Genomic DNA, 16,437 nt, shown 5'->3' with positions numbered 1-16,437 from the left:
GTTTTATGTTGCTTTTTAAAATTAGTTTTTGGCCTATTAACATGTTTTCATTGAACTTTATTTACTTTGATTGTTGAAGGAATTCTGATATTTTCTAAATGTCTCTGAATATCAGGGACTTAAGCTGCTGTTTCAAAGCGAGGGATTGAAATTCAGTCTCAGCCTTGTTCACAAACTGTGCAGAGTGTGTGCATTCTGCCTGTGCCTGTGCAGGTTTCCCCTTGGAGTTCCAGTTCCCTCCCATATCCCAACAATGTGTGAGGTCGGCGGGTTAATCAGCCCACTATAAATTGCCCCTCAAAAGTGTAGGTTAGAGGAGACTCAGTGGGGGGTAATGTGTGGAGAGTATAATGCGGTTGATGGAAATGGATGGTTGATGGTCGGCACAGACTTAATGGGCAGAATGTCCTGTTTCTGTTCTGTGCCTTTTTCTGACTCTGACTTCCTGAGGTATGCTTGCTCTGTTTTGTAGAGTGCATTTTGGGCAAAGTGGGTCTGTTTAGCTGGTCCTCTGCATCTCGCCGAGCTGTATATAAGCAGGTGACGGACCACGCTGGCTGTTTAGCTGGTCCTCTGCATCTTGCCGAGCTGTATATAAGCAGGTGACGGACCACGCTGGCTGTTTAGCTGGTCCTCTGCATCTCGCCGAGCTGTATATAAGCAGGTGACGGATCATTCTGGCTGTTTAGCTGGTCCTCTGCATCTCGCCGAGCTGTATATAAGCAGGTGACGGATCATTCTGGCTGTTTAGCTGGTCCTCTGCATCTCGCCGAGCTGTATATAAGCAGGTGACGGATCATTCTGGCTGTTTAGCTGGTCCTCTGCATCTCGCTGAGCTGTATATAAGCAGGTGACGGATCATTCTGGCTGTTTAGCTGGTCCTCTGCATCTCGCTGAGCTGTATATAAGCAGGTGACGGATCATTCTGGCTGTTTAGCTGGTCCTCTGCATCTCGCCGAACTGTATATAAGCAGGTGACGGACCACGCTGGCTGTTTAGCTGGTCCTCTGCATCTCGCCGAACTGTATATAAGCAGGTGACGGACCACGCTGGCTGTTTAGCTGGTCCTCTGCATCTCGCCGAGCTGTATATAAGCAGGTGACGGATCATTCTGGCTGTTTAGCTGGTCCTCTGCATCTCGCCGAGCTGTATATAAGCAGGTGACGGACCACGCTGGCTGTTTAGCTGGTCCTCTGCATCTCGCCGAACTGTATATAAGCAGGTGACGGACCACACTGGCTGTTTAGCTGGTCCTCTGCATCTCGCCGAACTGTATATAAGCAGGTGACGGACCACGCTGGCTGTTTAGCTGGTCCTCTGCATCTCGCCGAGCTGTATATAAGCAGGTGACGGATCATTCTGGCTGTTTAGCTGGTCCTCTGCATCTCGCCGAGCTGTATATAAGCAGGTGACGGATCATTCTGGCTGTTTAGCTGGTCCTCTGCATCTCGCCGAGCTGTATATAAGCAGGTGACGGATCATTCTGGCTGTTTAGCTGGTCCTCTGCATCTCGCCGAGCTGTATATAAGCAGGTGACGGATCATTCTGGCTGTTTAGCTGGTCCTCTGCATCTCGCCGAGCTGTATATAAGCAGGTGACGGACCACGCTGGCTGTTTAGCTGGTCCTCTGCATCTCGCCGAGCTGTATATAAGCAGGTGACGGACCACGCTGGCTGTTTAGCTGGTCCTCTGCATCTCGCCGAGCTGTATATAAGCAGGTGACGGACCACGCTGGCTGTTTAGCTGGTCCTCTGCATCTCGCCGAGCTGTATATAAGCAGGTGACGGACCACGCTGGCTGTTTAGCTGGTCCTCTGCATCTCGCCGAGCTGTATATAAGCAGGTGACGGACCACGCTGGCTGTTTAGCTGGTCCTCTGCATCTCGCCGAGCTGTATATAAGCAGGTGACGGACCACGCTGGCTGTTTAGCTGGTCCTCTGCATCTTGCCGAGCTGTATATAAGCAGGTGACGGACCACGCTGGCTGTTTAGCTGGTCCTCTGCATCTCGCCGAGCTGTATATAAGCAGGTGACGGATCATTCTGGCTGTTTAGCTGGTCCTCTGCATCTTGCCGAGCTGTATATAAGCAGGTGACGGACCACGCTGGCTGTTTAGCTGGTCCTCTGCATCTCGCCGAGCTGTATATAAGCAGGTGACGGACCACGCTGGCTGTTTAGCTGGTCCTCTGCATCTTGCCGAGCTGTATATAAGCAGGTGACGGACCACGCTGGCTGTTTAGCTGGTCCTCTGCATCTCGCTGAGCTGTATATAAGCAGGTGACGGATCATTCTGGCTGTTTAGCTGGTCCTCTGCATCTCGCCGAGCTGTATATAAGCAGGTGACGGATCATTCTGGCTGTTTAGCTGGTCCTCTGCATCTCGCCGAGCTGTATATAAGCAGGTGACGGATCATTCTGGCTGTTTAGCTGGTCCTCTGCATCTCGCCGAGCTGTATATAAGCAGGTGACGGATCATTCTGGCTGTTTAGCTGGTCCTCTGCATCTCGCCGAGCTGTATATAAGCAGGTGACGGATCATTCTGGCTGTTTAGCTGGTCCTCTGCATCTCGCCGAGCTGTATATAAGCAGGTGACGGATCATTCTGGCTGTTTAGCTGGTCCTCTGCATCTCGCCGAGCTGTATATAAGCAGGTGACGGACCACGCTGGCTGTTTAGCTGGTCCTCTGCATCTCGCCGAGCTGTATATAAGCAGGTGACGGATCATTCTGGCTGTTTAGCTGGTCCTCTGCATCTCGCCGAGCTGTATATAAGCAGGTGACGGACCACGCTGGCTGTTTAGCTGGTCCTCTGCATCTCGCCGAGCTGTATATAAGCAGGTGACGGATCATTCTGGCTGTTTAGCTGGTCCTCTGCATCTCGCCGAGCTGTATATAAGCAGGTGACGGACCACGCTGGCTGTTTAGCTGGTCCTCTGCATCTCGCCGAGCTGTATATAAGCAGGTGACGGATCATTCTGGCTGTTTAGCTGGTCCTCTGCATCTCGCCGAGCTGTATATAAGCAGGTGACGGATCATTCTGGCTGTTTAGCTGGTCCTCTGCATCTCGCTGAGCTGTATATAAGCAGGTGACGGACCACGCTGGCTGTTTAGCTGGTCCTCTGCATCTCGCTGAGCTGTATATAAGCAGGTGACGGACCACGCTGGCTGTTTAGCTGGTCCTCTGCATCTCGCCGAGCTGTATATAAGCAGGTGACGGACCACGCTGGCTGAGTCTGAACAGTGGGCTGAATCAAGCTCAATTTGACCTGAAGGTAACTGACCAATTAATTTTGATTCTGGTATTCAAAGAGATTGTCGATAGAATGTTTCCCACTTTTTTAGAACAATGTCAAGGAATTTAGAAATTATCTGAAGAGACAGAAATGGTCCAATTCAATATGTTACCATTAATGGCAATTCAGCACTTATTGTGGTGCTTTAGAGTCAAGATAATTTAATGCTAAGCCCTGGATAATGGGATGATGGGAAAATAACATTGAAATATGCAAATCAATTAACGCTATTAATATTTTGAACAGTTGCATTTTTAATTAATTTTACAGGGTATTTATGTGCTTCAAGACAACAAGTTCCGGCTCTTGACTCAGCTGTCTGCAGGGAAGCAGTATCTAGAACATGCACCCAAGGTATATCTTGGTGTTATCTTAACTATGTAAATCTTTTTTTTTACAGACTTTGTAAGTCTACAGACTTACAAGTTTATGATCTGCAAAGATCTGCAATTTAATTACTTATTGGGGCAGTGGAGAAGTTTAAATCTGAGAGGTATTTAAAATTGTGAATAGAAGAAGTACTTTTTGATTTAGGAGTTGGTGACAAATGTTGGCTGGTTTAACACTGTCATCGAAGTATATTTACCAACTTTTTATGCAGTGATTAGAACATGGAATATTTGTGTAAGATGGTAATTAAGGGTAAGGATCCTTTTCATGGTGAAAAGATCAATATTTGAATTGGAGTAACATGCAAAGCTGTGGTAATTAATTGGGACCAATTACAAATTACGATAGAGAAAAGACAGTATGACTTCCTGTCTGATAGGGTGTGTTGGAGAGAGTAACTGCTATGTTACTATATGGTCATTACAACTGGGCAGGAATTGGGGAACTTGATACACTTCTTTGTATGCTGAGTTTAATGGGATGGAATTCCTGATGTGAGAGAGGTGAACCACAGGTTGGAGAGGCCCAGATGTGTATTCCTATTTATCCTTGGCCTATATAGAAACTACCCTTCCCGTGCTTCACCTGGCTCTGGTTTTGCCAAGTAATAATCCTATTAATGCTTCCCAATTTAAGTCTAAAATTTTCACTTAAGTAAATAAACTGTTCCGTGCAGAAATCTTTACAGTTCCCAAAATACAAAGTAATATAAATTGTAATGGAACTGTTATTTTAATATTATATTTCTCCATCTGAAAGTACACCTGATAACCAAGATTATTAAATAGAGGAATAGAAACAGTTAAGTGTGATGGTCTCTTTCTGTAGTCTGTTTTTCCAATAGTGCTTCACTGAAGAATATTGAATGCTGAACCATATGGATATTTAATCTATGTAAAATTTAACTAATCTTTTTTGTAAATAGTTTGTCAGTGATGGAAGCTGTCTTTGACAAAAATATTGATGTTAAGAATTATCTATTTGATTTTAAAACAGGCATGCTATGAAATAATGGTGACCTATGTTTAGTTTTCAACTGTACATCTAACTCAAACATTTTTAACCTGTATAATTAATTTCTTTCTTTCTAGTATTGGACCACTAGATTAGCACAAATTCCAAATCAGTGCATTCAGAAATTTTCTTAGGAGATGTAGGAGACTGCAGATGATGGAATCTGGAGCAAAAACAAACAGTTGGAGGAACTTGGAAGATTAGACAGCGTGTGTAGAAGGAAATAGACAGCCAGTGTCTTGGGTCAAGACCCTTCATTTGGACTGAAAGAGTAGAGGAAAGATGGCCAGTGGAAAGCAGTGAGGGGAAGGGTTGGCGCAAGAGCTGGCAAATGATGAATCAAGATGAAGGGGCTGATTGACAGTTGATAGAGGGTGGGGTGTCAATAGCAACATAGGTGATAGGTAGGAGCAGGAAAGTGTTCTGGATGATGGAATGTAATAGGAAAGGAAAATAGAGCATGAAACCAAACATGGAAGGTGGAGTGGGCAGATGGGAATAAGTAGGAGGAGGGGATCCACTGAGAGGACAGTGGCAGTGATGGTCTGACAGGGTAGTGGAGGAGGGAAAAGAAACTAATTGATAGGGGCTGATTATAATTAGGCGTAACAAGCCTGTGTTTCATGGACTCTGTCAGGATTTTGTTAAACTCCCTTTTGGAGTTTGTGTTCTGTTTTTTCTTTGCCAATCTCACATGACTATTCAGAGTCTAGCATTTGAGGTTGTCCAGAAGGACCAGTTTGTCTGACTCCAGGATGTTTATTTATTGGGAAACAACTCAAAATTGAGCCCCACCACCCAGAAACCCCTGATTTAACCCTGGCCTAATCATGGGACTATTTACAATGAGCACTATCCTCCTAACTGGTACATCTTTGGACTGTGGGAGGAAATCAGAGCATCCATAAATATCCATGCACTCCCCAGGGAGGATGTACAAATTCCTTACAGACGGCGAAGGAATTGCAGTCTGAACTCCGATCCCCCAAGCTGTAATAATGTGTGCTGCTACGTGACCGTGGCGCCCCCTAGAGCATATAAAGGCAGGACAAAACAACCTTAAACTGATTTGCTAATATGCTTAAAAATAATCCATTGAAGAAAATGGTATATGTTCTATTATCGTGATATTTTACTGTGGTGGTTTTGTTGGAATTAAGCCACTTTGCTGATGGATTGGAAAATCACTATTTTGCATGCAGCAAATTAGGCAAATGATGAGATAGTGCCAACTGTCCAGTGAGCAGGGAAAGAAGCACAATTTCCATTCTTTTATATAAGCAAAGAATGGAATTGACAGTGTGGGTAAGACAGGGGATGAGCAATTGTTGCTGCTTCTATGATCCTGATCTCCAGCGTGTGTGTAGTGGCTGCATATTCTGTTCTGTGATTGTGGATTTCTCAGGTGTTGTGGTTTCCTCCTGTATCCCAATAGTGAGTTAATTAGCTGCTGAAAGTGGCCCTTAATGTACATGTATGGTGGGCATGTGAGAGGATAGTTAAAGAAGTAGAAGAGGGCTGATTGGAAAGCTCTGGAAGCTTGGCATAAACGGAATCAGCCAAATGGTCCTCGTCTTGTAATGAATTATGAAAACATGATCTCTTGGAACATGCAAGCTCAGCTTTGATTATGTGAAGGATGGTATCTTTAACAACACAGTTCTCTCTACTAAAGTATTGCTTGCCAAAATGATGAACTTCACTTTCAATGTGGGCTTTGATCAGTGTTCTCTGACCAGATGAACACAAGAATATAGGAGCAGAAGTAGGCAATTAGGCACTTCGATCCTGCCCCACCATTTAATATGATGATGACTGACCTCAACTTCTCAGGCTACTAGGCAAGCTGATTTAAAAATGATCTGAACTTCCTTCTCTGGGTATTTGGTTTGCAGTCTATATTTTTAATCTCATTTACAATTTGTTGCTTTCATAATTGTCTTTGATTTGTGCTGTCTTGCAGAACTCGGATCTGAATTTGAAGTCTAAGGTGTACCTACTAATTATAGGTTTAAGTTCTCTTGGAATATGGCAGAGATTAATAAAATCTTTTTCAATTTCAGTACTTGGCATTTACTTGTGGGTTGGTTCGAGGTGCCTTATCGAACTTGGGAATTAAAAGTATTGTGACAGTAGAAGTTACTACAATGCCAGCATGTAAGTTGTGTGTTGCCTTAATTGTTTTGGTAGCTACTGAAAGTACAACACTCAATAATTGTACAATTTAAGTATTTTTTGTAATTCCCATGTTACAAGGTTCTGTGGCAAGCTGCTTGTAGATAAACCTTGATTGCTCTTTTTGGTTTGCAAGACTTATGTGACAGTGTATCAACTGTAGATTATAATGACTTCTAGTATTTAAGTCAACAGAATCAACATTCACACCTATTTAGCAGTAAAAGTGAGTTTAGTGAGTTTACACAAGAGATTCTGTAAATGCTAGAAATTCAGAGTAAGAAATGACATCTTGAGGAATTCAGCAGGTCATTCGGCATCTATGGAAAAAGAATAAACAGTTGCCATTTTGGGCTTCAGTTGACCCTTCAGCAGGACTGGGGGGGCATGGGAAGGAGTACACGCTGGAAGGTGACTGGTGGAAAAGGTAAAGGGTTGAAGGAAAAGGAATCTGATAGAGGAGAGGAGAGAAAGGGAAGGAGGAGGGGCAGCAGTGGGCGGTGACAGGAAGGCGAGGAGAAAGGGTAAGAGCAGTGCCAGAATCTCGGAGAGAAGTCATTTTTTTTTACACTGCTCAGGGAAAAGAGGCTAGACTGCGCAGGTGCGTGACGTAGAGTGCCAAAGGTTTAAATAAATGACTACCACATACAGTGGGCAGCGGAGTGTGAGAGAGCAGAGTGGGACGGCTTTGACTCAACAGGCTTCGGCGTGAACAGGCAGAGGCGAGGGTAGGTTCCGGTAAGTTTTTGTTTTGTTTGTTTAGAGTAGAGAGAATGCCAAGCAGGATGTTGGAATGCTCCTCCTGCAGGATACGGGAAGTCAGGGAGACCGGGGAGGTCTCCCTGACAACGACACCTGCAAGAAGTGCATCCAGCTGCAGCTCCTAACAAACCGCATTAGGGAAATGGAGCAGGAGCTGGATGACCTCCAGATCATTCAGGAGAATGGGGAGTTTATAGATAGTAGTTTCAGGGAGGTAGTTACGCCAAAGGGGCAGTGCACAGGTAATTGGGTTACTGTCAGGCGAGGGAAGGGGAAAGGGCAGGCAGAGCTGGGTTCCCCTGTGGCCATTCCCCTCATCAACAAGTATACCGATTTGGATACTGTTGGTGGGGGGGGGGGGTGGGGAATGACTTAACTGGGACAAACTGCGGCAACCGGATTTCTGACACTGAGTCTGGTTCTGCAGTGCAGAAGGGAGGGTGGAAGAAGAGGAGAGCGGTAGTGATAGGGGACTCAATAGTTAGAGGTACAGACAGGAGGTTCTGTGGTCATGTAAGAGACTCCCAGATGGTTTGTTGCCTCCCGGGTGCCAGGGTCAGGAATGTCTCTGATCGCGTGCACAGCATTCTGAAATGAGAGGGTGAGTAGCCAGATGTCATGGTATACATTGGTACCAATGATGTTGGAAGAAAGAGTGAGGAGGTCCTGAAGATCGAGTATAGAGAACTTGGTAGGAAGTTAAAAAGCAGGACCTCGAGGATGGTAATCTCAGGATTGCTACCTGTGCCACGTGCCAGTGAGGGTAAGAATAGGATGCTCTGGCGGATGACCACATGGCTGAGGAACTGCTGTATGGGGCAGGGTTTCAGATTTCAGGATCATTGGGACCTCTTCTGGGGCAGGTGGGACCTGTACAAGAGAGATGGGTTACACCTGAACTACAAGGGGAACAATATCCTTGCAGGGAGGCTTGTTAATGCTATCAGGGAGGGTTTAAACTAGATTTGCAGGGGGATGGCAACCAGAGTGCCAGAGCAGATAGTGGAGTGGAGGTGAAAATAACTGATGTTAAAAGTTCATGTAAAGTCACAAACAGAAGGGTTGTGTGTGGTGGTAATAATCTTCTGAGGTGCGTCTATTTCAATGCAAGGAGTATTGTGGGGAAGGCTGATGAACTGAGGGTGTGGATTAACAAATGGAATTACAACATTATAGTCATTAGTGAAACTTGGCTACAGGAGGGGCAGGACTGGCAGCTTAATGTTCCAGGGTTCCAATGTTTCAGACGTGATAGAGGCAGAGGGATGAAGGGTGGGGGTGGGGGGGGGGTGGGTGTCATTGCTCGTCAGGGAAAATGTTACAGCAGTGCTCAGGCAGGACAGATTAGAGGGCTTGTCTACCGAGGCCATATGAGTGGACCTGAGTAACAGGAAAGGTATGACCACATTAATGGGGTTGTATTATAGATTACCCAATAGTCAGCGAAAATTGGAGGAGCGAATCTGCAGAGAGATGGATAACTAGGAAACATGAAGTTGTGATAGTGGGGGGGGGGGATTTTAATTTTCCACATTTTGATTGGGACTCCCATACTGTTACAGGTCTAGACAAGTTAAAGTTTGTAAAATGTGTTCAGGAAAGTTTTCTAAATCAACATATAGAGATACCAACTAGAGAGGATGCAATATTAGATCACCTATTAGGAAACGAGTTAGGACAGGTGGTGGAAGTGTGTGTAGGGGAACACTTCGGTTCCAGTGATCATAGCACCATTATTTTCAACTTCATCATGGATAAAGATAGATCTGGTCCTCGGGTTGAGGTTCTAAACTGGAAAAAGACCAAATTTGAAGAAATGAGGAAGGATCTAAAAAGTGTTGATTGGGATAGGTTGTTCTCTGGCAAGGATGTGATTGGTAAGTGGGAGGCCTTTAAAGGAGAGATTTTGAGAGTGCAGAGTTTGTATGTTCCTGTCAGGATTAAAGGCAAAGTGAATAAGAATAAGGAACCTTGGTTCTCAAGAGATATTGGAACTCTGATAAAGAAGAAGAGAGAGATTTATGACATGTATAGGAAACGGAGCAAATAAGGTGCTTGAGGAGTATAAAAAGTGTAAAAAAATACTTAAGAAAGAAATCAGGAGGGCTAAAAGAAAACATGAGGTTGCTTTGGCAGTCAAGGTGAAGGATAATCCAAAGAGCTTCTGCAGGTATATTAAGAGCAAAAGGATAGTAAGAGATAAAATTGGTCCTCTTGAAGATCAGGGTGGTCAGCTATTTATGGAAACAAACAAAATGGGGGAGATCTTAATTGGGTTTTTTGCATCTAAGGAAACTAGCATGGAGTCAATGGAAATAAGGCAAATAGATAGTGAAGTCATGGAACCTATACAGATTGAAGAGGAGGAGGTGCTTGCTATCTTGAGGCAAATCAGAGTAGATAAATCCCCAGGACCTGACAGGGTATTCTCTCAGACCTTTAAGGAGACTAGTGTTGAAATTGCAGGGGCCCTGGCAGATATATTTAAAATGTTGGTATCTACAGGTGAGGTGCCGGAGGATTGGCAGATAGCTCATGTTCCGTTGTTTAAAAAAGGCTGTAAAGGTAATCTGGGAAATTATAGGCTGCTAAGTTTTACATCGGTAGTAGTTAAATTATTGGAAGGAGTACTAAGAGATAGGATCTATAAGTATCTGGATAGACAGGGACTTACTCGGGAGAGTTAACATGGCTTTGTGCATGGTAGGTCAAGTTTAACAAAAATCTATTAGAGTTTTTCGAGGAGGTTACCAGGAAAGTGGATGAAGGTTAATGTTGTCTACATAGACTTCAGTAAGGCCTTTGACAAGGTCCTGCATGGGAGATTAGTTAGGAAGATTCAGTCGCTAGGTATACATGGTGAGGTAGTAAATTGGTTTAGACATTGGCTCAATGGGAGAAGCCAAAGAGTGGTAGTGGAGGATTGCTTCTCTGAGTGGAGGCCTGTAACTAGTGGTGTGCCACAGGGATCCGTGCTGGATCCATTGTTATTTGTCATCTGTATCAATGATCTGGATGATAATGTGGCAAATTGGATCAGCAAATTTGCTGATGATACAAAGATTGGAGGTGTAATGGACAGTGAGGTTTTCAAAGCTTGCAGAGGGATTTGGACCAGCTGGAAAAATGGGCTGAAAAATGGCAGATGGAGTTTAATACAGACAAGTGTGAGGTATTGCACTTTGGAAGGACAAATCAAGGTAGAAACATACAAGGTAAATGGTAGGGCACTGAGGAGTGCAGTAGAACAGAGGGATCTGGGAATACAGATACAGAATTCCCTAAAAGTGGCGACACAGGTAGATAGGGTAGTAAAGAGAGCTTTTGGTACATTGGCCTTTATAAATCAAAGTATTGAGTATAAGTGTTGGAATGTTATGGTGAGGCCGAATTTTGAGTATTGTGTGCAGTTTTGGTTTTGGTCACCAAATTACAGGAAGGATATTAATAAGGTTGAAAGAGTGCAGAGAAGGGTTACAAGGATGTTGCTGGGACTTGAGAAACTGAGTTACCGAGAAAGGTTGAATAGGTTAGGACTTTTTTCCCTGGAGCGTAGAAGAATGAGGGGAGATTTGTTAGAGGTATATAAAATTATGAAGGGTATAGATAGAGTGAATGCAAGCAGGCTTTTTCCACTGAGGCTATGGGAGAAAAAAAGAGGACAAGGGTTAAGGGTGAAAAGTTTAAAGGGAACATTGAGCGGGGGGCTTCTTTGCACAGAGAGTGGTGGGAATGTGGAATGAGCTGCCAGATGAAGTGGTAAATGCGGGCTCACTTTTAACATTTAAAAAAATCTTGGACAGGTACATGGATGAGAGGTGTATAGAGGGATATGGTCCAGGTGCAGGGGGACTAGGCAGAAAAATGGTTCGGCACAGCCAAGAAGGGCCAAAAGGCCTGTTTCTGTGCTGTAATGTTCTGTGGTTCTAATGGAAAAGTAGGGGGCAGGGGCTGGAGAAATTACCAGGTTGGAGAAATTTATGTTTCATGCTGCCACCCAGATGGATTATGAGGTGTTGCTCCTCCAGTCTAAGTTTCACCTCATCATGGCAGTAGAGGAGGCCACGGATTGACAGAGGTAAAAATGTCTGTTTTGAATTTGACATAAATTATAGAACAGTGCAGGCCCTTTGGCTCATGATGTTGTGTTCATCTTTTAATCTACTTTAAGATTACTTACTTCCCTCCCACATAGCCCTCTAGTTTTCTTTCGTTCATGTGCTTATCTAAGAGTTTCTTAAATGTCCTTAACATATCTGCCTCTACCACCACCTCAGCAGTGACCCTCCACTCACTGTGTGGGGGAGAAAAATCTTGGATTGCAGTATTGAGGGATGAAACTGCACCATTGATTTTGCAGCTGCCTAACTGATTTGCAATTATTTATCTCTTATGAAAGCTAATGAGTAATTTTGTTGGTGGTGCGGGTGGGAGCAGATAGAAACTACAGTTTGGTCTAACTTAAAGTTATCTTACTTTTTCAGGCAAATTCCAAGTAATGATACAAAAGATATAGGAAGTTATTGTCAAAGGTGCTGCTATTGTTGGTAAAACATTATTTACAATATCTAAGTGTTATTCTGTAAAATGGCATTGTGATGTTGTTTACATGTATGTTTAGGCATTAAAAGAGACTTTTATAATAAACTTATTATAGTAATGCTAACTGGCATTACTGGAATAAAAATCCACTTCAAATTAGAATAATGGAATTTGAGTCTTGGTCACATATTGTAAGTATTATTATGGATGAAGTGAAGTTCTTCAGTATTCAAACTGAAAAAGGAATGTTGTTTCATTTAAACTCCAGTTATGATCTATATGTGCTGAAATTCAAGACAAAATGTTGGAAACAAGTGTGTTCTGCTAGTGTTTTAGAAGGTCTCTGATTATTTAAATATACTTGTTTCTTATTTTCATAGTATTTTCTATTTTGTGACCAAGTACGCTGATTTACTATCTGTGCATTTGTTACAATTTGGGTATTGAAAAAGTGGAATGGTTTTCATACATTTCCCTGCAAGATGAGTGCAAAAATGATGTTGGTAAGAGATTACCTTTGTGAGTTGTGCACAGAGAGGACTATATGGGGTTTGATATTTCCTTGTAAAAATTGTCAAACTAAAATTTATTGCCTATGCCAGTGTTACTGTATTTTCCCTAGGGACTTGTATTCACAGAAATAAGGTATTTAACTTGACTGTGAATGTTGGGGAGATGATTAATATTGACCTGAATAAATTATTTCATAAAGAATTAAGATCTAAAAAGTGGGCAGAGGGAGGAAAGAATAATTATTTGTTCCATAGACTTGCATTAGAATATCTGAATATGAATGTTATTTGGGTGTTCAGCCACGCAATAAAATCTTTGCTGATCTGTGACCTAATTCCACATACATGACTATGTTCTATCTCTTTTAATAATTGACTAACCAAGTTTTGAATCCAGAATACCTGCCCATTATCCCTTCCGGTCAGTCAATTCATGCATTTTAAAAGTTAATATACTGTTAGCTAAATGCTTGTACTAACTCCGCTCTACAGTTATAAATCCTTTCTTAGATCTCTATGCTGCTGAGTCGGTGCTGCTCGATATGCATTTATATCTTCATTTTGGAATGATTCCACCCTCTTTTTTAACACCGACTCTGTACTGTCAACCCAAATTTACAAAATTTCTTCTTGCTGTTTGGCTAAGGAACCATTATTTAGGTCTCACATTCTACCTTGTCTGTCTGCTGTATTGTTTTTACTCATTTAAATTATTTTACATCAAGCTTTCACTTTATCTGCAGTATCTAACATGATGATATTACTCCCAAGCTTCTATTTTGTTATATTTGCACCTAATTGCATCAACTTTCTCAATTTTCCTCCTCCATCTCATTTACTGGTTAAAACTCCATGTGAATAGCTTCAACCTACTTCAGGTGAAAACAGTGCTACCAGTCATGATTCGTGTTGTCCTTGTGATGTTGTCAGTGTCCCATTTACTCAATAATAAAATGAGATGGAGAATGAAGATGTGTTGAATACAGGCCATCTAATGCACCTAGTTTGGACATACAATCTGCTCTCCTGTGCCTTGGACCATATGTACATACAGATAACTAAAAAAATAAAAATAGGTAATATTGCCTCAAATTTCTACAATCTTATACTCAAGGCAAAACAAACCTTTCTCCCTCTGTAGTTTTCCATTCAAGTCTGTAGTTATAGTCTGATTTTTAACAAATATAATTACTTCTATTATTTAATTTTGTACCTCTTTGGTGTTTTAAGTATACTCTGCTAATCGGGTAATCACTGTTAATTAGCTTGTTTCCGTTAAATTCAGTTCAAAATTTAAATTCTAAATGTTAAACAATTTTATTTTTCTTTCTGCCCATTACATATGAGAATTCCACACAAATTTTCCAATGTATATAATTTATTACATATGACCAGCAAATATTTCATATACAGTACAGGTTTGATTAAAACTTTCTACCTTCAGTGCTGAGTTCAATTGTATATAATCTACCAACTTCTACTCCCCGACCTGCCTGTTGGCATCAGCGAAAGATTGATGAAGCTACGTCTGCCCCTCAGCCAAAATCGACATGCAGATATTATTAGTGCCTATGCCCCCACCCTGACCAGCCCTACTGAAACCATAGAGCAGTTTTACGCCGACCTTGACTCCATCCTGTGCTCAGTGCCGGCCAGTGATAAGCTGATCTGGCTGGGAGATTTTAATGCCCGAGTCAGCCAAGACCATGATCAGTGGAGTGGAGCGCTCGGCAGACACGGAGTCGGGAAGATGAACAGCCTTCTGCTTCTCAGCAAATGTGAAGAGTATGACCTCACTATCATGAACACAGTGTTCAGAATGGCCAACAAAAAATTCAAGACAACTTCTACTAAATTCCATAATAGATTCTGACATGTCTTGCATTGGTTTAATGAAAGTATTGTTTTCCAGCATCCAAGTTATTTGTACTTTAGTTCTGTTCATCTGATGCAAATATGTTTTTGGAAGGAGGATTTGTATTCTATTACAGAATTCTATTCTGACTGTTGGATTGTACTTCCCTGAACCACATTTAACTTCACACATACTGGATGCATGTTTTAGAGCTTTGTTTTGGAAAATAAATTGAAAACAGGATATGTTTAGGTACATGGGTCAGGAAGCATACTGCAACAAACTTGTTTCAAAATAAAAGTTTGAATAAAATACCCTAAAAATGTTTCATTGTAATCATATTTATTTAAAAAAACTGCATTAAAGGAGATAACAGAATGGACTACATGGTTAGAAAGATGTACAGTATTATGAGGTTAGTTTTCAAGGCTGATTAAGTATTGCCTGAATTAAAATTATTGTTAGCAAATAAATAATACCTTCCTAACCCCAGCATTAATCAAATCTTCATTCTCCTAGACATATATGCACTTCTCTGGCTTACATACATAGCTTTCAAAATAAACGTGGACACGGAATGTATTCGAGAATAAGATCTTGTCAAAAATGTCACTCGACTTTGACAACTAATTTTAAAGACAAGATTTTGGATCAAATCACAGATAGCTGTCCCATTTTTCTGGTAGTGATGTGACATTTAATACCAGAAAAGATCCCACCACCAAAATGAGAATGAATCTGCAATTCTTCATCTAAGATTTGTTTCCTCTTTCTGAAGTATCAACTGTTGCTCAAAAATAAACTACTTGCAGTTTCCCCAAATTACCAACTTATTACAGTGAACGCTCAGTTATTCAGCATGTGCAGGTAAAAACCCAGTGTCAGTTAAACAAGTACGTACGTTGACCTAAACCCAGGTGTTCCTTTGGCACTGTTCCTCTGGGCCTCGCTGCTTCCTCTTATGTGGTGTTTAGTATATAACCGTTGTACTGACCAAAATAAATCTGGCATTTGAATTAGCCAGTTTCTCATTGGTTTTAGTGTCACCTTTGATGTATGAAATCAAACTCTAATCATGTTTCCATAACATATTTGACATGGTGCTTTTGTAAATTTCAATTCCAGCACTGCCAATGCTGAGTACTTGAGGAATAAAAAGAGAAGTCGCAGAGGAGGAAACTATTCAGGTCATTGTGCCTTTGTTTGAAATAGTCAATTTTTCAATGGAATCAGTCTTCCATTTTGAAGAATCTGATGTGTTCAAAATGTCCAAGAAATGTTACATTCAAACTTTCATACATGGATTGAACTTTTAGCTGCTATATTTAGCAGACATTGTTGCAATTAGAAATTAGGAACAATCCTAATTTTATGTGGAAAGTGTAAAATATTCAAAAACTATTTTTCATAATAGACAACTCAAACAGATCAAGGTATAATAAATCAGATACTTGCACCACATAACAATGCTTGTCATTAGTCTTATAAATATAAAGATTAGCTTTATTTGTCACATCCACATCGAAACATACAGTGAAATGTCAATTTGTGCCACATTTCTAGTGCTAACATGACATGCCCACTATTTACTAACCCTAATTGTACATATTTAGAATGTGGGGGGGGGGGGGGGAACCCAGTGAAACTGTATAAACTCCTTACAGCCAGTAGCAGGAACTGAAGCTTGATCTTACAGCTGACGGAGTAAAGCACTGCATTAACTGCTATGCTGCTGTGCCATTTATTACAGAATGTTGCTGCTGTTTAAGGAAGCATTAGGAATCTTAGATTTTGCTAAACATATGGCAATTAGAAACAAAATAAAACAACTTCATTAAATATTAAGCTGGTATTGCATAAAATTTCTGACAAGCACCAACCTATGTTGCTACACTGTA

General features: G+C 41.8%; 1 protein-coding gene across 1 annotated transcript in view; it reads left to right on the top strand.

The window, feature by feature from the left end:
* trappc6b (trafficking protein particle complex subunit 6B) overlaps window positions 1-14,864 on the top strand; it is a 32,627-nt gene extending 17,763 nt beyond the window's left edge. Inside the window, exons 4-6 of the mRNA XM_073039959.1 lie at window positions 3,560-3,643; window positions 6,757-6,850; window positions 12,115-14,864. Of these exons, the coding sequence (XP_072896060.1) occupies window positions 3,560-3,643; window positions 6,757-6,850; window positions 12,115-12,146 (210 nt within the window). The 3' untranslated portion in view covers window positions 12,147-14,864. The remainder of the gene's footprint in view (window positions 1-3,559; window positions 3,644-6,756; window positions 6,851-12,114) is intronic.
* The last annotated feature ends 1,573 nt before the right edge of the window (window positions 14,865-16,437 follow it).

This window comes from Hemitrygon akajei, chromosome 3 (assembly GCF_048418815.1).
Source record: "Hemitrygon akajei chromosome 3, sHemAka1.3, whole genome shotgun sequence".
NCBI lineage: Eukaryota > Metazoa > Chordata > Chondrichthyes > Myliobatiformes > Dasyatidae > Hemitrygon > Hemitrygon akajei.
Note: the sequence above shows the minus strand (reverse complement) of the source record. Positions and strands in the feature narration are given on the sequence as shown.